At 44.4% G+C, this 22,513-nt stretch overlaps 1 protein-coding gene across 2 annotated transcripts in view; it reads left to right on the top strand.

The window, feature by feature from the left end:
* Positions 1-1,004: 1,004 nt before the first annotated feature.
* Positions 1,005-22,513, top strand: part of magi3a (membrane associated guanylate kinase, WW and PDZ domain containing 3a) — a 127,840-nt gene continuing 106,331 nt past the window's right edge. For both annotated transcript variants that reach the window (XM_079358828.1, XM_079358827.1), the window contains exon 1: positions 1,005-2,457. In XM_079358828.1, coding sequence (XP_079214954.1) covers positions 2,151-2,457 — 307 coding nt within the window. In that variant the 5' untranslated portion in view covers positions 1,005-2,150. The remainder of the gene's footprint in view (positions 2,458-22,513) is intronic.

The following is a 22,513-nucleotide window of genomic DNA, read 5'->3' as shown; positions in this document are numbered from 1 at the left end:
AAAGTGTGAATAGATTTGGATCTAGAAGGTTTTTTTTTTTTTTAATCTTGTTCTTTCTAATTCACTAAACATTTATGTATGTTTGTGCTCTAAGCCAGTGGTTCCCAAAGTGAGGGTCAGGACACCCTGGGGGGTTGCGAGATTCCTTCCAAATACATATACAAATATGATTATTTTATCTATTATTGGGAAATTATATACAAAAAAACTTGTTAAATGTGTTTGGCTTTAGCGTTTCTTACAATATATGACAAATACAGTATGATGATTTTACGGTTATTGTGTGGTGTTTTTTTCAAGACTTATTTTTAAACATTTTCTGCCTTTATTGGAGAGATAGGACAGTGGATAGAGTCGTAAATCAGAGAGAGAGAGAGAGAGAGAGAGAGAGAGAGAGAGAGAGAGAGAGAGAGAGAGAGAGAGAGAGAGTGAGTGGGGAACGAAGGACATAAGGGAAAGGACCACATGCCTCCAACCACTGCACCTCCGGCTCCCCATTGTGTGGTGTTCTAATGCCTCCAGGGACAATGGGGGGGGGGGGGGTTCTCAGTCTTCAGCAGCGTTATATTGGGGGTCTCAGGCTGAGAAGTTTGGAAAACCACTCCTGCTCTATGAGAATCAGAGGAAATAAAATGCAAAAGGCAGACATCTGTCTTTCAATTACGTGTGCAAATATATCCAATTTAATACACAGGATAGCCTAACACATAATCCATGTATTAATGCAACAGAGGCACTGATGATGCTTGGTAACAGGTGGTGGTAAACTGACGGAAAACAACCACAAGAGGGCGTTATTGCGCAAGAAATCGCCTCGAGCAAGTCTTTCCTACATTTCAGACTGCAGGGAAGGTCGCAGTCCTCCAGATGCTTCTGTTGGAGCAAGAACAACAAAACAAAGCTCTAACGTTCAAATAATATGAATAAGCAGAAACTTTACACAAACTGTAGGTGGACTGAACTTTTCTATTTACATATCCAATGTGACGTCATGAGTCCCACTCTGTTCCGGAACTCCGCCTTACTAAACACACCATGGAAACCAAACCCAGCGCTTCCCAAGCACAAGAAGACCCGCCCCTTCAGATCCACTATTGGATCAGTTTAGAGACTTTGTGACCGGCCTCCAGTCTCTGATTGGCCGGACGCTCCTTTCAATCAGGAAAGCAACACGGAAAAAGATTTGAAAAAAAAAAAAAAAGTTCTGGAGTGCAGCCTAATCGGATCACGTCTGTTTCATGCTGCTGTGTAGTTCTGAGCAGAAATCAAATCCCCCCTCCGTGCCTCTGGAGAAGCAGGGAGAGGGCGTGCCGGAGAAACAGACGCCGTGCTGCAGCTCAGAGTGGAAGGGATCCGATAACAGCCTGCTTCAGCCAGGGGAGGGACAGGTATGTTTTTCCGTTTCCAAGGACTGCCTTGCTGATGTCAACACTGAGAGAGGAGGAGGAGGGTACGAGACGAGGACAGGTGCGCAGAGTAAAGTTGCCTCTTCGGGCTGGTTTGGATGAAGAGCTGTCATTGTGCGGAGGGAGACCAAACAGCTGGCTTATCTTCTTTTTTTCCGCCCAGTTGGAAATCAGTTTTTGGAAGTTTCTTGCTTCAGTCAGAACTCTTTTTCTGGGGCAGTGTTATCCGATTTGCTCGGATTTTCTGAGACCTTAAGAGGAATATTTTTCTCCACGCTCTTGTACGCCTTGAAGTGTGGTGCGTAAAAACTGTGGCGCTCACAGAACCCGTCCTGCTCTGTTGTACCAGGTTTTTTTTTGACGGGTTGAAGGACAGTGCTGCTGCTTGTGTTGATTCTTAAGTCCTCGCTGCTGTGAACTGGGGTGTTTGGATCGAGACGCCCCAGCATCCCGAAGAAGCACTCTCCGCTTCAATGCGACACTGACGCAGCTGATCTCGCATCCCGGTCACAGACAGGTGATGCTCGAGTAAATCAATGGAAGGAACGATCACAAACAGAAGGAGTTACATCTAATAGAATATTTTTTTAAGAAATAATATGGAATTCAACACCAGATATCTGCCTCAACTTCTGTAATCTGCTATGATTTCCCCGTGCGTCACTGCGTCTTAGGATCAGAAGCAGTGTTGACGATCAATCTTTCTTGGACTTCCTTTTCGAGGTTTACAAGGATCAAACAACAATGTCCAAGACCCTAAAGAAGAAGAAACACTGGTCTGCTAAAGTCCAGGAGTGCACTGTGTCGTGGGGGGGCTCCGGGGAGCTGATCACGGTGGTGGAGGTGCGAGGAGGCGCTGAGCTGGGAGAGTTCCCCCACCTCGGGCACGTCGTTTCGGAGGCGCTGGTTTGTCACGCCGGGAGGTTTCCCTTTAGCGGGGACGTGCTGTTGGAGGTGAATGGCACTCCGGTGAGCGGGCTCACCAACCGGGACACGCTGGCTGTGGTCCGGCACTTTCGGGAGCCCATCCGCCTGAAGACTGTGAAACCAGGTGTGTACCCCATAACACCTCAAAGTCTACACCCCACACCCCACACCACATACTGAACCAAACCTGTCGGTGTGTAAAGTGCTCCAAAACCTGACGATTAAGATGCTTGGGAAAGGTGTGACGCGTGGTATGAATACTTAAAGGGAGCTTGAGGGTCCAGCCTCACAGCGAAGCCCCTGTGTGTCTGTCAGGCAGATATGATGACAGACCAGACGTGATGATGTGTGTGTGCAGTTTAATTCATATTTAGAAGCCACTCAGTTGGTCAACTCAGTGTTTTCAGCATGGCTTTGGTGTATCCAAATTGGTTTCCTCCTTCTCATTTCTGTGCACACATTACATCTGCTCTTCCGCTGCAGCAGCAGTGCAATGCTGCCAAACAACATCACTGAAATACCAACTGTGCTTAAGAATGTTTGTTATTATTGCCCAGACGTGCAAAAAAGCACTGCATCATTAATCTTCCAGCTTATTGTCTAAACTTATGTTGTTAAGTTTTTCAAAGTGATTTCTGTCCGATCATGGGCTTCCACATACACGCATGCATGAAAGCTCAAACACACTTCTGCGTTATGCTTGTGTGTTCTGCCTGCACACTGAGCTCAAAGTGTATTGACTGGATTTATGTGTCGGTTATTACCTGACCTACTGGCAATTAGTTTGTTTTACTTTATGGCGCACGTTCATGCCTACTGAGTGTGTGAAATGTGCTCTAAACATATTGACAGTCATACTCTGCCAGGTGTGTGGGACAGAATGGGTGTGTGAATAGTGTGTGTGTGTGTGTGTTTGTGGATAGATTGGTTTGATAGAGGCCCTGCTGACTGTAATTCTCGGCAAACACTTAGCAGGGATTTGTTAATGGCCGCCTCATCGGCTTAGGCGGTGTCAGCCTGCTTGCTGCAGTTGAGGCGAGTCCAAGAAGTCTAATTGAATCAATCAGGTCCATATCATCCAATCCCCGAGATGCTGCGCCCGTCTGGACACCCAGTTTGACGCCGTGACTGTCAGGACTTCTGCTTCACGTTTTCCTGCAAATAAGGATGAAGCCAAAAGTAGTGTCGCTAAATTACCAAAATCAGTAAGATTCTCACCTTACCTATCACAGTATATTGCAGCCCTGATCACACTGTTAATAAGAACTTCTTGTGTCAGTGTGAATCCTTTTTCTTTAATGCATCACATCAGTAAAAATGTTAGCGCCATAGCTGCGACAGGACGTTTAGTTTGTAGCTTAAAGTGCACTCATCTCATCTCCACAACACTTCCACGTTCTCTAACATTTCCTCCTGACCTGCTGTTGCGTAATGTTAGTCAAGTGATGCTGGAGCTCCACTTTGACGTGTGCAGGCTGCTTAGCACACAGTGAGAGACCCCCTCTGTTCCCCTTTGGGGCCTCACTGCGTGTTTATATATCTGTCCCCCATCCTATGATTAATTCATGCTGCATCTATCATTTAATGGCTGCTGCTTGCCTGGGGTGGGCCGACGGGCAGATCGGATGCTAGCCGACTGGCGGGGTTGTAAACTTGTTTTGTTGTCAGGTAGCAAAGTTGGGAGTGAGGATGAACGTGGAGTTTTGAGTTAATTTGAGTGTACTGTGTAAAAGAATACTTTTTCAAACTTGTCACAGAGAGTGAAAAAAATTCCAACCGCCTAAAAGGGAAGAGACGTTATTATCTGTTTTTGGATATTCCCACCTTCCGGCCCCCTCCCTCCTTGCTGCCTGGTTTGTCTTTATCTTCCCCTTTCAGACGGTTCAAGCCTCATCATCACATTTTGCCTTTTCCCCTCGCAGATAGTATCTTCTTTCCTTTGCTACATCCTTTTTATTTCATTCTACTCAAATTCTTACTTATCCTCCAAACCACTCCATTACTAGATTACGATGTATAAATATTGCACCATCTTTCCTCAGAATCCTACTCCCTTTAGTGATTCATTCCCACACAAATTGCACGTACCTGACCTGGCAATCACAGTTGCTGCTTCTGAATCAAACATGACTCTACCCTGCTCACTACAGCCGAGACTTCTGGACGCTTCTGCCACTCATTCAGGACAGAAAACACAAGTCTATATCAAGTGGTCCTCTGGCTCCGGACCAGCCGATGCACTCAGTGCACACCTCCGATCCTTAGAGAGCACCGTGGCTAGAAGCAGTAACCTTGAGGGGACTGTTGAGAGTCGAGGCGTATAGAGATGCTAGAGAGACTTGTGAGTAGGCAGCTCATTGATTAATGCTGTTCAGACTCGGATCTGCTTGTTTTTGCCTCAAAGTGCCTAATGGATGAAGCATTTAGCTCTCACGTCTCCGAGCACCCTTGAAGCACAAATCAGATGTGTAATGGAAGCTGGGAGAGTTCTCAAACCCTCTTTTCTTCTCAGGGAGATAAATAATGATGATGATCGACTAAGATGACCATGGTGAATATTTCACCGTGCTGCTCCTGAGAGTATATCCAACACAAGCACAGTGGGTGAATAAATGTCTGAGGGCAAGGTCGAGTTGGTCTTATCACAGGTCAAAATGTAAACTGTAGGTGTCAAGTGTGCAGATGTAGTTATTTTAAAAAAAAGTAAAGAAACTTTTTCTCATGGTCTCATTGTAAAACTAGCACTAAAAATCCACTCTGGTCTGATCATGCATAAAAACCCCTCTATTTCAGCCCTGCTCAGAACAGACTGTTCCTGTAGCTTTAAATATGTAAATGAGCGGTGTCTGACCACGCCCCCTCTCGGGTAGAGCTTGGGTGGCACTGGCTTTCTCTCCCAATTACCTATTTATTACGGCGAGAAGGCAGACAAAGAGGGCGGAGCAAACACCTAGCTGTGGGAGTGTCACCCACCTGGGGGAGGGGCTACTGCCCTTTGTGATGTCATGAAGGGAAAATTCTCCCAATGGCCTGCTTGAGCACACGTTTTCTGAAAAGTGTAGCAGACAGAGGGTGGAGAGGATGGACTTTTCTCATCATTGGGGGGTTTGTAGACAGACTAGAGACACATAGTGTTAAAAAAAAAAAGCATGGTATAGTGTTTTGCATAATATGTGACCTTTAATGTAAAAGCATTTGAAACACAGAAAAGCTGTGCAGAATGGCTCTCATTTTTAAGAAAGAAAAAAGAAAAAAAGAAAAGGAAAAAAAACAAGTGGTATAGAAATGTTTCAAAAGATACATCTCTGTTATTTAAAGGATCAATGAACAGGTGCAGAAGAGGAATTAATCCATCAAAAATTGTAATTGCAGTTTTATTATAATTTGAGTGTCGGACAGAGAGATATAGATGAGACACTCCAGATACTGAGGGCTGATTATGAAACAAATGTGGAGAATTCTCTGGCAGATTTCAGTCCTTGAAAGAGTCCAGAAATTGATCCCGAGGACCAACGATGCCATACTGTATGGAACCCAGGCAACAATAAGCTTGAATAATTTAGTGGGTATTTTTATTCCACCTGTTTGGCTTCCTTCAGCAGAGACTTTCTCAAAGGAGCCGCCTCTCTCCCTGTTCGATCGTCTTACATCGTACGCACAACCAGCCTGTGATGTTCAGTGTGCCCCTGGAGCTCTTCTGTTATGAAGTGCTTTCATTTACATCCTTGATTTAACTACTTTCCCTCCAGTCTGCTCTGTTCTGTCTGTTGCTGCTGTTTTTGTTTGGTTATTTACTATGCAGCACTGTTTCCCATAATGCGGCTTGACAGCCTCCCGAGAAGGTGGCGGAACCTGTTGCATCCAATTGTGTTTTGCGCACGCTGCTGGACGGAGCAGTCTGAGAAAGTGAGAGTTTCATCACCCCGCATTCAAATGGAATCTGTGTTGTTGTGTTGGTGGACTGCTGCAAATGATTCTTTCATTATTGAATCATCCTTTTCTGATTTTACTGAGCCTTCAGAGCCCCCTACCGTGAGAGATGGCTGAGGTCACTAGTCCATGATCAAAACCAATCGAGTCCAATATATGATGCTGCAATGACAATATTTGCCTTTATGTCAGTGCTGTGTGTAGTTTGACAGAATCACAATGTCGACACAATGAGCTGAGAAGAACCTCGTGGTGAAAGAAAATGCTAACGGCTGCGTTTACCGTCTGTTGTCCACGTTCGCTCCCTCTGACTTCCTGCTGAAGTAAATTCAAGCGGACCGGCGGGAGAAACTCTGATAAAAGTGCGGCCGCCACCCTCACACTCTGCAAGCAAACGGACGTAACTGACCTTTTAATTGTGTATCGCAAGTGGCCACTTCGCTGCTCAAACTGGCTGGGATACATAATGACACAGTCCAGAACTTGTTTGATTTAAAAAAAAAAAAAAAAAAAAAAAAGAACACAAGTGAAAAATCCAGCCAGAACAAAACATCAGCAATTATGTGTTGTGCTACCATGGAGTGGAAGCCTTGTGCTTCTTTACTACTTCTTTTTTCTCCAAAAAAAGAAGTACTTTTTTCTTTCTCATGACACTATAGCTGCTGTTGTAACTTTTAAGTGTAACATTTCATACGGCTGCCATCGGCGGAGCAGCAGAGCAGTGGGCTCCCAGTCTGTGTTAATGTGCTTCCCCCCACGGTGCAGTCAGTGCCTCTATGACTAAGCTGCTCTAAACCAGCTGAGAGCAGCTGTCAGGATCTCTCAGGTTCTGACGCTCCTTCCCCAAACGGTAAATGTAACTTCTGTTCCACTCACTGGCTTTGTCATTTCTGGGTCTACTGAGAGGCGCAGCTTTGTCTCCGAATTTATCTGTGAAGTAGGTGAAAGTTTCCCCGTCAGGTACCAGAGAAGCCACCCTTTCCATACGAGCTTATAGAGCACTAAAAATACCCAAAGTGTGCATTTCTTACGTGAAACCTCTCAAAATGTTGTACAGTCTCTGGACCTTGATATTAAAATAATCTTGAAACCTGTCCCTCTTCATGCCTCACGCGCCTTATTTAGCTCTATGCATAAATTCAATTCAGTTTTCAAAGTTTGAACAGCTTCACTGTCACCTTTCTCTCTGCTGCAGCCGACTTCCTCTGCCAGTTTATTAGAGTACATGCACATCTCGGCTGTACACCTGATGTGACATACAGTCACCGAGCCCTGCAGCTGGCTGCTTTCCCAGCTTATTCCCAAAACCTGTCACACTTCTCCACCCTCCATCCCTGCCAGCCAGCCGGTCGGCATCGAGTGACGGCGGCGCAAGCGGACGAGCATACTGAAGGCCCAAGATGCTAATGCTGCTTTGAATACGAAAGCGTTCCCTCTTTCACTGGAGCAGCCTTTTTTCCCCTCTGCAAGCTGGAGCCATGTCCCGCCTCTCAGTCTCCCAAGCTGAAGCCCCTCCATCTAACAGCGGTTCACGCCTCCCTCGCTCTGTGTCCTGCATTTTTCTTCCTTCCCCTGCAGTGTATAAGAGAGGACGTCCTCTGTGAGAGGGGAATGAATGAATGAAGGAAAAAGTGGATGAAAGTTTGCTCAATATGATTGCACAATTCTTTTTTTTTTTTTTTTTTATTGTCTTGGAACTCAACTCTGCCCCAGATGTTTCACGACATGGACATCCTTTGTGCTACCTTGCAAACATTCCCCTCGCCTGCATTGCAGAACAAACCCGCCAGCAACAAAGATAGCGCTCTGGAATGAGCCTTGCCTCTCACTGCCAGGCACCATGACTTGGCAGGCATGTTTAAAGGCAGTGAAGATGAGTGCCTGCTGATTCACCAAGACTGCCTCCCGCTGAATGGTCGTGCTGCATTGTCAGCAGCAGCAGCAGCAGCAGCAGCAGCCGTGTTTCCAGGTTGCTGTTTGTGGGAAAGGATTGTGTTCTTCAGAGAGATGCACACACAAACACAATGTATTCCTCAGTGATTCATTCCCCCCTTTTTCTGAGAGCTGACTCCTAATTGGTCCCCTTCCAACCGGCAGCAATCTCTGCAGCTGTTTATCCCTCATGAGATAAGTCGACTTTTGCCTCTAAACAGAGGTAACAGAGACCAGAGCATGGGAGGTCCAGAATCATCAGGAACGATAACATCCACTGGTGCACAACATGAATACAGGTCATGCCCCTTCAGCCCTAACCCTCTACTTTTACTGAAAGATAAACTGTTTTTGTTTTGTCTCCTTGTTCCTACAACTTACCTGAGAAATAGTGTTGATCCCTGCAGTTAGAGTATTTTTTGTGATATAATCACTTTGGTTTTTAAAATAATGTGAAAAGTTAAAAAAGAAGTAACCATCTATGCTCTACTCTTTTTTTCACCATGGGATTTCCCCCCCCCATTAAAAAAAACAAAAAAACAAAACACGGGTTTGCAATCCAAAACTTTCCATTACTGTCTGAAGCTGAACTAGACGTGCCAGTGTAAATGGCACAGTGATGGCAATGCACTTTTCAGTAAGTGTTGTCCCCCCCCCCTTCTGTATAAAATATGCCATTAATTATGCCTAATAATTAATAAAATATGCCTAATATGCATTTTGAGGCTCAGTGATGGCAGTGAAATGCTGTCTTAACCTCCCATTCAGTCAATCTAGAAACAGGCAAAGGTGGAGCTGAAGCCTCATCTGCCAGTCAAATAAGCCACGCCCCTATATGCAAATGTGTGCTAAACCCTTAGCCTTAATATCGTCAAACCAGGCTGTGAACAAGTTTGTTTATGCCGTAAAAATACTAACATTAGTGTAACTATGAGACCCATTGGGGATTCCTCTGCTTTCGCAGCCAGACTGCAGCAACAGTTCTGGCAAATCAGCATAGCATTTTTAGCCACTTGCAGTTGCTGCTTGGTTTCCCCCCTCATGTCCATTACTGCCACCACTTCCTGTTAAGGCTTGTTTGTGCTTCCTGATCAAGACACACCGTAGCTGCCCTGACCAATATGATCATGATGATGGTGTGCTTTTAGGCAGAAACGCATCATCATCAGGCCTTGTAATGAGTTGAAGAACAGATTGGGGGAAATCAGGATGTTCCTTTTGTGTAGCAGAGAGTGAGCCTGTTCAAAGTGATCCAGATACGATCCGTTAGAATTAGAAATCAATACGGAGATGCAGGGCTGGACTGAGGGATGCAGCACATAGATGATCTGAAAGTTGATTGAAGCTCGTTTCCTCCAGATGCACACTCGCCGCCCTCCGCGGAGAGCCCATTTGGTGACTGTTTCTGGCTGCCTCTGTATGCAACATCCCCTGTGGTGTTGCAGCAGAAGCAATAAAGGGATCAGAGAAGAGAAGCAGCTGGCACATCACTGCCTCACAAATTCTTCATGGTGGTATTCTCTTTTGAAGGATGTATTGGATTTACACCGGGAGGGGAAAAAAAAAAAAGATGATCAGGTTTCGAGAAAAGAAGATAGGGTCAAAGAGGGAGGAGTGCAGACAATAGGATGAAGAGGAAACGCTAAGATGGAGCAAGAGTTGCAGGAGAAACGGTGGCGTGGGGAGGCAGGAACTTTACAAAGAAGATGAGAGAGCAACAATAATCTGAAGACTTGTTTTCCATTAATCACAATGATCGTATCGATTCTCTGTTGTGGCTGTCTGAAAAGATCCTTCCCGCTCTCCGTCAAGCCAACACTTGCTATTTCAGACGTAGTGCAGAGTCGGTATTTCCAATCATGTCTGCAAGTAACCATTCTGTGTGAGCTGCCTGCATGTGTTTGTGCAAGCATGCGTGATAATCAAAAATTAAGCCACTTCTGAATTAGACTCCACTTCTGGTCTCCTTTTTCCTTCTCTGTAACTTAGCTCACATTCCTTCTGTTCTTTGACATTGAAGGAGTATGTAGAGACGGTACTGTTTTGACTTTCCTAGATTTATTCTTCTTGATCTAAGGATTTATTTCGTTGGCTGGAAAGTGATAAGTCCGAGATGGATTGCTCTTGTCTTGCCATGTGGACTTGTGCATGCCTCTTGCTGCTGCAGTCGGGATCGTCCTTTACGTCCCGGGTAATAAATCAGTAGAGAAGACTCAATCTCAGAGTTCAGCCTCCTGGCTCGATGGTGCACTTCATACTTGGCCCTGTGCCAGAGCTGATGGGTCTTCGTCAATACTCATTCTGCCAGCGGAGCCCACTCAGCCGTTTGGACGTGCAACTCCTCCTGGAAGAATCGATTTTCTGGCCCATTCTGCTCGTGCCAATGACAAGATCTCACATCAAAAGGAATGACGGCCAATCGCCCTCAAAACACACCTCGACAGTGAAGCACCGAACTCGGCCAGCTGCTACCGTGGCACCTTCTCTCAAGACTGGTGTTTCGGCCAAGCCACTCCAAGAGAAAAGTCAGCATAGCTTCCATCTCGGAGACTATCAAGTGCATTTATCATTAAGTTGTGCAATAAGATGATTTCCGGGCCAACGCTTCCACGCATTTGCACATGTTTGATGTAGAGGTGTCATGCTAACAGAATTTCAAAAAAATCTAACGCTATCAACACGTTCAGATACCACAGCAACAAAAACAGAAGTACTCGGCTCTAAATACTGAAAAGATGTCTTGTTGTTTCCTTTTGTGTCTTTATGAGGAGCTAAATAGACTCGACGACCGAACTGTATACAGTCTTGGCTCTCATTTGGATGCTTTCTACCATTCAAATATCAGAAACTGTTTTGAACGTTTTGAAGTCACGAGCAACTCGAAAAGCAAGGATGGAGTCAGAGTTGATGTCTACAGCATGACTCATTTGTTAGCTGACTCATACAGTATGCAGATCTATTTTTAGACGTTATTTTAAAAAGTCAAATCATCGTTGGATGTGTTCTGCTAAAATTCTGCCAATATTGGATCTATGATCGGCTTAAGTTAAGAGATGGAATTACAGGTTAAATGTACAGTATAGTAAAGTCCGCCGTTACAGGGCTGTAAACATTAGCATGCAATTCTACATACTAAACATTAAAATCATGTTTGCATGATCAGTTTAAACGGAGGCTGTTTAATGCTCTTTAAACATCAGCAGACGAATGGCGCCGCAGATTGACACAAAGTCAATGCTCGGATGCTCTGATGTGGAACGTGTGAGGGGACGCGGCCATCTTCTCACTTCTCACTGTTATTAATGCATCGCGTGTTCACCCGTCCATCCTCCATGGCGAGATGTCATGCTCTGTGGAGATGAGGTTCCCTGAGTGTCCTCATTAGAATTCATGGGTGTCAGGATCTCAGCCCCGGCCAATTTAGCTTGCTTTGCTCCTTAGCTTCCCTAACAGGTTATTGATCGGGTCCAATCTCGTCCCTGTCAAGGCAGCCGACGCGCCCGGAACTGCTGCATGTGCTCAAGTGCCTGATCTTTATGAAAAGTCAAGGACAACTCGAGGGCGCCTTGCTTACAGTGTATTTGGCTCACAGCTCTTATTAATAAAGCCTTTGGGTATGTTGGTGAGCAGATATTAGTCTGTGTTTGTATCTGCGCTGACATTTTGCCTTTTCAGTATTTTACTTTTCTGTCTTATTTTCCGCTGATAAACTAATCAGAGGATTCAAATTGCACAGTCTCTCCTCCACTGAAACACCGAGAGGGCTTGTGCGCTCTTCACTTGAATGTGTGCTTTCGTTGTTGTGTTAGCCGTGTTATTTTAAAGGCCAAAACTCACACAATGACAAATATGTCCCCAGGCTTTAGCTGATACCTGGCTGTCGCCAGCTTTCCGAGGCCTTCGAGCAAATTGACTCAAGAGATCACATGCGTGTAACTCAATGTTTAAAGTAAGCAGACGGACATGTTGAGCTGTTATCCTGGTGAGTTTTCATAAATAAAAGCCACACAATGGTAAGAAGTGTTGTATTCAATACCATCAAAGCCAAGACCAAGATTAGATTGTATCAAGGCCGAGACACATGACTTTTACAAACACATTGGACTTTTACAAACATCAGACTTTTACAAACACATTGGACTTTTACAAACGTCAGACTTTTACAAACATCAGACTTTTACAAACATCAGACTTTTACAAACATCAGACTTTTACAAACGTCAGACTTTGAGGAATAGAGCACGGAGCAGACGGTTGGGAGTTCTCTCTGCATGACACATTTAAAATTGAATGTGAAACATGCAAATTAGAGACTCCTTTTAATATGACTTGTCATTTTCGCTCCGAATACAGCACAATCCAATTTCCCTTTCCAGGATTATCAAAGTACTTAATCATTCTATTGACCTATCTGTCTCTAATGGATCTCAAACATCCATATTGTCATTAAGCAACCACATTAATAAAGGTTTTGATATATGCAGATGTGCTCTTGATGGGTCTTCAAATTAAATTTTGATTTCTTTTTGACCGAGATCTCAAATGCACCACTTTAAATAGTACTTGTAATGTCCAGATAATCATATTTCAAAGAGGGCCCATTCCACTGCTGGCCATCCCTCTGGACTCCTGATGTTGTTAAAGGAGATTGGCGTAGCGCTGGAATAAAAACAAAAACAGTCAGAGTTTTGTATCGAACAGCCACATCTGCTTCGACCTAGATAATGAAGACCCCCTCTTTGAGATAGGATCATCCATCCATCCATTATCTTTGCTGCTTTTCACGTTTGGGGTCGTAGGGGGGCCGGAGCCGATCCCAGTAGTCACTGGGGCGAGTGACGGGGTACGCCTTGGACTGGTCGCTAGTTAACCACAGTGCTGACATATAGAGACCCAGCCACGCTCACATTCACACCTAATGGCAACGTAAAGTCACCAATGAGCCTAACAAGCGTGGCTTTTGACTGCTGGAGTACCTGAAGCGAACCCAAGGAGAACATGCAAACTCCAAGATATCATCAGTCGCCACCACAAACTGAAATTCAGCCCTCAATTAGAGGACATGGGGAAAAAAAAAAAGCAGAAAGAGGATTTCTGTCAGTCCTGGTTTGAAGAATGGAGCGCCCCTTCAGCTGCTTTAGGGTTAATGACCCGGGCATGTTGCGTTTATTTGAGCCAACACTTCTTGTTTATTGCCCTTCAACTTTGACCCTTAATGAGTCCTGGTATTCCAAGTAGTGTACTGAGCAGTCTTTTCCACACTTTATTTGAGTTTCCCGTCCCGTCACGATCACCTTCCTTCAGCAGCGTGCGTTGTTGTCGATTATATTTTCTCACGTGTTGTGTTTGCTCAGCAGAGATTGTCCTTGGTTTTGGCTCACTCGCCTGTTGGCTGTCATTTTTCCAGGTTTCAATCCAACAACAGCTTCAACAAGAACAATTTATCCGGTCATAACACCCGTTCACTGGAACGCACTCCTTCCCTCCGGCGGAGAGTATTTCCAAAGTGTCAGTGTTGCTGGGGTTGAATTACACAGCGAGTCAAAACCGGTAATGGTTCGAAACATTCCTTTCATCTGGTCCAGCGCTTTGACAAATGATTTCATTGTTGTGAGTGTTTGTCTTGCAGGAGGGCCCGGGTGTTCATTTGGGAATGATGATCATGTTTGGAATGCAGTTATTTTGGATTTACTGTGCACAGTGACAACTCGTACAAGCTTCCACCAGTATATTGTTACAACAGGTGGCCTGTTCTGGCAGACGTTTAGCATTGTTCCCGTGTCACCTCTCCCCGCCTCAAGATCACCGTAAATGTTTCGTTGTCAAGAAGACAGCTGCTTCTTCCATTCAGGCAAATTCTCATTCACATTTCAGGCCATCAAATTGTGTTTGTTTTTGTTGATGAAAGGCACCGTCGCCGTCACGTTTCGATTAAATTAACGGAACCAAAGAGAGGAACAATTGCCTCAATGACATCAAAAAATTCATTTAACTTTTTCGGTCCTTTCAAAACGCCTCGCTTCTTTCTGAAAGTGATCTTTACTCTTGGTTCCTTTTTGTACGCCTCGCTTTTTTTGTTCCATCGTGTGTGTGTGTGTGTGTGTGTGTGTCTTTCTTCACTGCCTGAGATGAATCAAGAACACATCAACCATCATTCGAAACCCGTCTTTTGTATGCCAGGGGATTCATCATGTTTTTGTCCTGTTATTGAAAAGCGGTGCAGCCTTGTCGTCCCCTAACGTATTATAAGTCCAGCCGAGCTATCACGAGGAAACATCTCCCAAGAACAACTCTGTCAAATTGTTCATTCACTAAAGAGGAATGCAGTCCAACTGGTGTCACTGTAATGTGGATTGACAACCTGTTTATATGACCCGTGTGTAAAAAAACAAGGAGTGCTTAAACATCCTGAAGTGACCTGATACCATTAAACCTTTATGAATCAATCTGTTAATAACAGACTATGATGTCGTGACCAAACAACAACACTCGCACTTTAGCCAGCAGAGAAACAGTTCTACAAGCATGGCTGTGCCATGTTCTAAACAAACCAGGATAAAGGGACCTTCAGAGTTAAAGTGCTTTATACGGGATGTGAAGTGCTGTATCATTGAAGTGCAGAAGTGCTGGAGAATTGCACATGATTATGAGGTATACTGAGGTAAATTGCAAAATTGCCCTAGAGCCTGTAACTTTCAAGTTGTGGTGTGATTGCACAGTTCACGCACGCAGACAGGTGTATGCACATTGCACGCAGTTTGCATTGAGTGGCATGAATGCTGATATCAAACACTGCATTTTGGCTGTATTGAACACAGATACTGATACTCTGATTTGATCAGGAAAAAATGAATAAAGAACCTTAAAAGTAAAAAAGGATCCTGAATGAATAATCATAGTGAAGACAAGGGGCCTAAAGGGAATCCCCCTTCACAGGATCCAGATACTGTGTGCAATACCCTTGCTAATACTAACATGGCTACCAGAACAACTGTAGTTATGGGAGTTGCTGCTGCAGAGGCTGTGTGTCAGGGGGCTCCCGATGAGCTGGCAGAGCAGCAAAGCCAACACTGATTCAACCCATCAGGTGGCATCTAAGTTTAGAGGGGAAAAAAATCCCAAATGCAGACGCAGGCCTCAACATATGCACCACAAAAAAACACACGTGTGCACCAGGGATGGATGAAATTCAGATTCCTTGTGACAGCCCACCCAGCCGCCTGTTGACCTGCGTGACCCCTCACAGCGGTTTAGCACGAGACGGCTCCAGACTGGACGCGTGGGAGTGAGAAGAAATACACCCTCCTGTCAAACATGCAGACTGCGTGCTGTTTTTCTTTTTTTCTTTTTACACTTCGATCGCATAGCACAATGTGCGACGTGAGCTGTGTATGTTTTATGCTAATGTGAAGGCTCTGTAAATATGACTGTGGGGAATGAAGGTGCTAACTCTGTAGCATTCAAATGAGGCAGGAAATATCTTGCATCTTTTTCTATCCTGTTATTTCACAGCTTAGATATAAGACGTAAAAATCAAGATTACAAGACTCACAGGTCTCTTTCTGCAGTTTGAATTCAAAGTTTTCCTGTGTAATGATGTCATCATAAACATGGCATCATTTTCTTGCAGGATAGTGGCACTCAGCGTTTTTTTTTTTTTTTTTCCTCTCTCTGCCAAATCGTCTAAGGATCTCATTATTTGTACACATGCCTACTGATGTCGGATCATTGGCACCAGCACTGTTGAGCCTTTTTTCGTTTCAGTTCACAACACGTGTTCTGTGTCTTGATGAAAAATCAAACCACCAAAGAGTCGGAGGAAAAGAAGATCCAGCAAAGGGAAAGCCCTCAAGACAAATGAACAGCAATACGTGATACTGTAGTATCATTTTCTGTCCTTCTGATACTTAAAGGCCAGTCAGTGGAAGGAAAGAGCTGATGCACTGGATCTCCGTCGCAGGCATGGAGAGCCGCTCGCTGGGTGTGATTGTGGCTGAAAAGCTGCAGCGGTTTTGCTGTGACGCAGTCGATGACTTACTCACCTCTCAATGAGTCACACATTCAGTGAATGAAAGCTGGTTGGATGAGCAGGATTCCTCTCTGACCATGATGAGACCCAGTGGACAAACAGGAATTCTCCTGCTGCTGATGGCATGAGGTCATTTAGTGTTGAGTTAATATAACTTTAAATCTCTGATAATCACAGACACGTCATTGTTACTGCCAGTAAAGCCCCCCCCCCTCCCCCCTGCAGGTGGGTGAGTTCAGCTTTATTCTCAGCATTTAAAAACTTGCATTCCTCAAAAAAGCAATATAAAAAACCACCACAGCGGTTCACAACCTCTTTTGGTTCGTGACCCCTCTCTCTCTTCAAAAACCAGAGACATCCAGAGCAAACTCAACTTTATGCTTACAATTAATTTAAATTCAGTTGTGTAGTAGCCTTCCCACTGTGCTGAAGGTAAACATTGATTTTACTCCACTTTAGGCTTTTTCCTGTAGTTGACTGAGGACGAGAGGCTGGGACATTTCTGCACAATGAAGGACAGACGGACAGAGACTCTGCAGGTTTCTTGTTCTGGCTTTGGCCAACAGTATCCTGTGTTCACTGTATTTGAATTCACAATTACAAGATTTTTTTCTTTTTTTTTTAAATAAAAAGTCAGGTGACCGTGAGCCCATTTGAATTGCAGGATGAACAAATTCCTTTCCATGCCAGCAGAAGTTGAACACAAAATGTTGGTAGTTTTGAGACTGTTTTGGATTCCTGTTTTGTTTCCTTATTTCTTTTTTACATGTTCGTCCTTGAGACCTTTTGCGCTAAAGCTCGTTTTTATGTGTTGAAAGACTCTCAAACATCTCAAGATTTATTTACGTCTGTTTATTTCGTATATTTGATAAGTTTTCTCATCTCTCTCGTGCACACTGATGCCTCATCGGAAAAAAAACATAGAGAGGTGATGAAATGAATACGGCTCTACTCGAAATTTTAAGTCGGCTTCATGTTCTATGCAGGAATATTTATCTCTTTTTTTTTTTTAACTGAACTAATGCTGCCTTGAAGTCGAATTCTACAATCAGACAGTGATTGGGATGTTTTGCAAACAGAAGGCAGACATATCAAGTGTATGCGACTTATCAAAGTTAATGGAAAAGCATCAGTGTAGTCCTTAAACGGTGCATGCAGACGAGCATGAGAACAGCAGGAGCTTCAGTCTGTGCAGGTCTTTGATACCTGTGTTTTCTCTCTGCGCTCCGTTTGTCTCTGCCATCTGTTTGTTTACCCTGATTTATTGTCTGTATTATATCTCCGCGCTGCAGTGTGAACCGATATGCAAATATATAACCAGCTTTCTTTCTCTTGCAAATAAGAGCGTGATCCCTGAGTTTGCATTAGTAACTGATTATGAAAGCAGACGTGTGGACCAATCAAACCTCTTCAAGAAGTTCAGTTAAAGTCTGACGTTTACAGATTGTTGTTTAGTTGCTGCGTCGGCCTCGACGCTGCCTTTAGAAAATGAACCGTTTGGCTCTCAATCCCCTGAAGAGTTCGCCGAGGAGCGAATGACAAATGAAGCTGAACTGAACTAGATAGAATTTAACATACACGTATAAATATACTTAAAGTCACATGTCTGCTCATGATTTCCCAAAAGCCTTCAGTTATTCAGCTAATGATCCTGCTCGGTGCCCAAGTCGTTTCTATTATTGGGACGTGCTCCTATTCATTCATCATTGGCTGCTTGCTGATGCACAGTGGCAGGGCGCATAAGTGGCCCCGCACTCCTCTCCTCACAGCCCTCTGTCAAAGCCACCACCACCCCCTCCTCTTCCCTTTTTTTTTTCTTTCTCTTTTTATCTCCTCTGGCCTTCTGTTTTTCTCTCCCTCATCTATGGATGGGTTTTTTTTTTTTTGTTGTTGTGGGGAGAGGGCTAAAGTAGAGCAGGCTTTATACTTTATATCTGTGTGGCTTTACTTGCATCAAAAGGAAAGAGGGTTCTGGGGGGGAAAAAGGGGTGAACAATGCCCCCCTAATGGAGTGCATGTAAACATCATCAAAAGATGTCATGTGCAGTGAACCAACATGTGGAGACTCAAGTGTTTTCTGTTCAATGGACCAATAGCCTTCCTCTAAGTTGGTTGCTACAACACAGTAAAGGGCATCCTGTAGCTCGTAGATAATGTCGTTTTCGAGACATCAGTCTCACCAGCCCCCTCCTCCTTTTGTCTCCAATTGGAGGCCTGCGTAGTAGCTGTGCACATAAAACTAGCCACACTTGTTTGTTGGTTTCGGTGGAGTTTCTAAGCAGTATTGTATTTCCAGCTGGAGCCTGTTTTTCCAGATTGAAGGATATGGATGTTTGTCATTGCATGCGTGTCACTTTGCCACTCTAGCACATTGAACCTTGAGGTAATCGCCTCAACCAGCAACCCTGAAAGCCTGTTCTTTTTTTGACACTGAACTGATAAGACGAGTCAGCTCTGTCTGTTTACGTCCTTGACAACCAGAGAAAACGGCGGCATCAATGGTGAAAGTATCGAGTCACTGAGCCTAACGACCAAGCAGTATGGATTACACCTGCTGACATACAGCGTCTTGGGTACAGACATGCTGTATTCTGTTACCTCCTTTTTAAAGATTTAAAGAGAGAGGCTGGCAGTGCAGGGTTTAAGATGACACAGAGGCTTACTTCCACTTTGACCAAACTCAGCAAAGGACAGGTAAACTGAATCCTCCCTGACTCAAATCGTCATGTAATCGCCGGGCATCAACAAGACTGCTACTTTTAAAAAGTAGAAGCTGCCTTAGTTTGATCTTCTGAGCTGAATTCTTAAAGGACTCCTAAAAAGGAAAATGTCAAAATTCACGGTTTAAAGTCCTAACATCTGAGAAAGATTGAAATGCAAAGGTAGCTATTTGCAGCCCCCTTGCAACATAGATCAACAAGATCAGGCAAATAGCCAATCATAGCACAGGATTTTCATGTGGCGCCTGAGGGCTAAAGGATGGGTACATTCTGGTCCACCCCTGATCGTAGTGACGGCCAAAACGTCCATGTCTGAGCTCAACAAGGTGGAGAGCGTTGAGGAAGACAAGGCAGTGAAACCAATACTGTTGTTCCTTAATCCCTGCCGTCTCCATAGGAGCGAGCTCTGACTTCCTCTCTAGTGATGCAGCACTGCAGCTTAAACATGCACGTGCAAGCGCATGTAGACACGGGCACGCTCTCTGCAGTGGGATATATGGAACCCTAAAGCTTGCACATAGTGGCATTTTTCTATTTAGCTGTCAAGCTAGCAACTGCCTTTTTTTTTTTTTTTTCTGCATGTCTTTGAACTGCTTCACATCCAGCCTTCTCCTACATTTTTCTTTTACGAACCCTGCTCCAAGTGGCGTCGCGTGGACTATTTTGAGCCTTCTTGGTTAAATCCTGTGAGATCAAAGGCCATTTGATGATGCGTCTATTATACATTTCCTTTGAGATAGAACTCAGAGTTGATTTTATAGTGAATCGTCCACACCTGCAAACACGCATAAACAAAAAACTGAATGTAAATGTGAGACGATAATAATAACTCTCCTCCAAGTCAGCAGTGTTTCCTTTTATGTTTGGCAGGTAGCAACAAGGGTGAACATTCTGCGAATTCATGAGAAAGAAATGCCTCTTGGTAGCGGTGTGGGGGGGGTGGGGGGCCTCTGGAAACTCTGTAATGAGAACGAGGAGACATTTGACATTCTGTGTTGCGGGTTTGCAGGCTGTTTCAACTCAGCGCCAGAAGGAGAATGACGAGAGAGAGGAGGAAAACGATGAGGAGGAAATCAGACAGAGAGAGAGAGGGAGAGGGAGAGGGAGGGACGAATCACTAGAGGGGAGAAAAAGAGGTAGGATTAGGAAGGGAGGAAGTCTTCGCTAAGCCCTACGACGCTCCATCTGGGAGGAGATGAGCCTCACTGTCTGTTCATTGTGGGGAAGGGAGGAGGGCTAAATTAAGTCATCAGCAGCGGCACTGAATTACGGCCAATTGTAGATAATGGTTGGTCGGAAATGTCACTACAATCATGTGTTGATTGGCACCACTCCACTCACTCAGCGGTGTCTCTCTCATGCTGGGTCATTAAGCTGGAGAGCAATAGTTAGTGGACTCTGGACACGCTGGTGTGGATCTGTCCACAGATACATCATGCAACATGTTGTTAGGTAGAAACTGCTTTTTTTTTTTCTGCATCTAATTAGAAGACCAATTTGAAATCAGTTTCCTGCAATGTAGGATTCAAAGATTTAAATTTGAAGATGTGTCTGTGTTGAGAATTTGTCGCGAGCCGACGTGGGAGTTTGTGCTCGTGTGTGTGTGTGTGGGCAGCTGCATTCCCCTGTTTGTGTTTTATCTCTTATCAAAGTCCAAGTGTTGTCGTAAACCCAGCCAGTGTACTGTTAATTATTGTGTTGTGACCTTCTTTTTTTCCCCTCGCATGCAGTTCATCCCCTCCTGACGTGTTTATCATTGAGCCTGATTGCAGCCTGATATTAAATTAAAAAAAGCTTAATTGCTTTGGAAGGAAACCGTCGCCTGCAGCAGTCAAGTGGCTGACATGTATTTACCCTCAGATTAGCCCAGAAGAATGGCTCACACATCCTGGCATGCTTGAATCCTCTTTGAATGAGATAACACGGTCTGTGTAAATATTCCAGTACGATCCAAACTGAAACTAAGCTGCAGTGTTTGCTCGCTGACGACAGCTTTCAGACACTCAGCTCTGTTTCAACATCTCAGTCCTTCAACCTGCGTTCAACACTTTGAGCGGCAACTTACTTCTGAGGTGGATAAAGGCACTTTTGCTTTTATTGGGGTAGAAGATATGAAGATGGGCAGACAATGGGGAGAGAGAGGGAGACGACATGGCTGCTATATTGAGGAACTTCACCTCTGTACATGGGGGTCGTGACTTAACCTCTAGGCTATGCGGCGCTTCTTCCTGCGCACACCCATTTTAAGTGCAATGTCCATTTCTTTTGGAGAAAGGGAGACCTTTTTGGTAAATGTTGCTCCACTTGTCAACGTTGTGAGTAATGATAGCTACTACTCCACAAAGTACTCTATAACCCGGCCCCCTCCGACCTCGAAGACATGCTTCGACCGTACACCCCTTCCTGTAGCGTACGCTCCTCACGCGCTAACCTCCTGACCGTCCCGAGGACCAAGCACTGAACCTGGGCCGAGTCTTTCTTCTCAGTTGCCGCGCCGACCTTTTGGAACTCTCTCCCCTAACACATTCGAGACGCTGCAGACCCTGCCGCCTTCAAGAACAAACTAAAAACACCTTTTCCGCTCTGATTTAATCTTGTAATTTCTTGTTTTACGTTTATTGGTTTATTTAGTGTATATTGTTTTTATCCATTTACATTACACTGTAAAGTGTATTTAAGTCTATGAAAAGCACTCTATGAATAAAATGTATTGTTATTATTTATGGTAAAACTAGCAAAACATCTGCAAATAAGCTAGCAACAGCTTAGCTAACAGCCGCTTTTCAAAGAACTGTTCTCACGAAAGAATTTCAAAGAAAGACGCTCTTACAAAAAAACTTATTACTATATATTTTAAGGAATCATTTTCTGTAACCAGAGCTGTTTGTGAACTTTCAATGCAAGTAATCTACAATTAAGGGTTATTTGAGACGTACAGTAGATTTGAGCTGAGTCACGCGGGGTCTTCGCCACTGATTGCTGTATTCGTGGATTTTCAGAGTGCAGCCTTTATACTCAGTCTACTGAGTTAAATAACGCACACACCCTTCAGTTCGGACGTGGCCCTTATATTTAACAGGCAGTCAGCCTCATGTTTCATCATGAATATCAATGATTTGGGATTAGCCTACACCACCACAGCATGAGGGCAGCATGTGATTTGGAAGGCGTCACATCTGATATTTAATGTATCTGCCAATCAGTACAGATTACCTCTGACCGACCGGGCGTAAATTAAGCATGTGATAATTTAAGTCGGCCGCTCTGCGTGGGTCTGCCGGTCACATGCTGGGCATTGGGTTTGAGCTGCTGCCCACGTGGTGCACCGGGAAAAAGAAAAAAAACAAAACAAAAAAAAACCAGTTCTCAAAGAGCTCTGCACCGTGGCCATATTAAGACCTCCATTCTCTTTGAAAACCGTCCAAGTTATACGAAATCCCTTTGGTGCGATGAACCTGTTTGTTTGAAGTGGTCTGCGCTTTGAAACGCCTCATAAGAGAGTTTGAGTCCCGAGCTGCTTCTGTCAGAAATGATGGGGTGAAGAGTTGAAAGGAAGTGAAACTTTTTTT

Source organism: Symphodus melops (assembly GCF_947650265.1).
Source record: "Symphodus melops genome assembly, chromosome: 13".
NCBI lineage: Eukaryota > Metazoa > Chordata > Actinopteri > Labriformes > Labridae > Symphodus > Symphodus melops.
The sequence above is the reverse complement of the archived record's forward strand: the minus strand, read 5'-3'. Positions and strand labels throughout refer to the sequence as shown.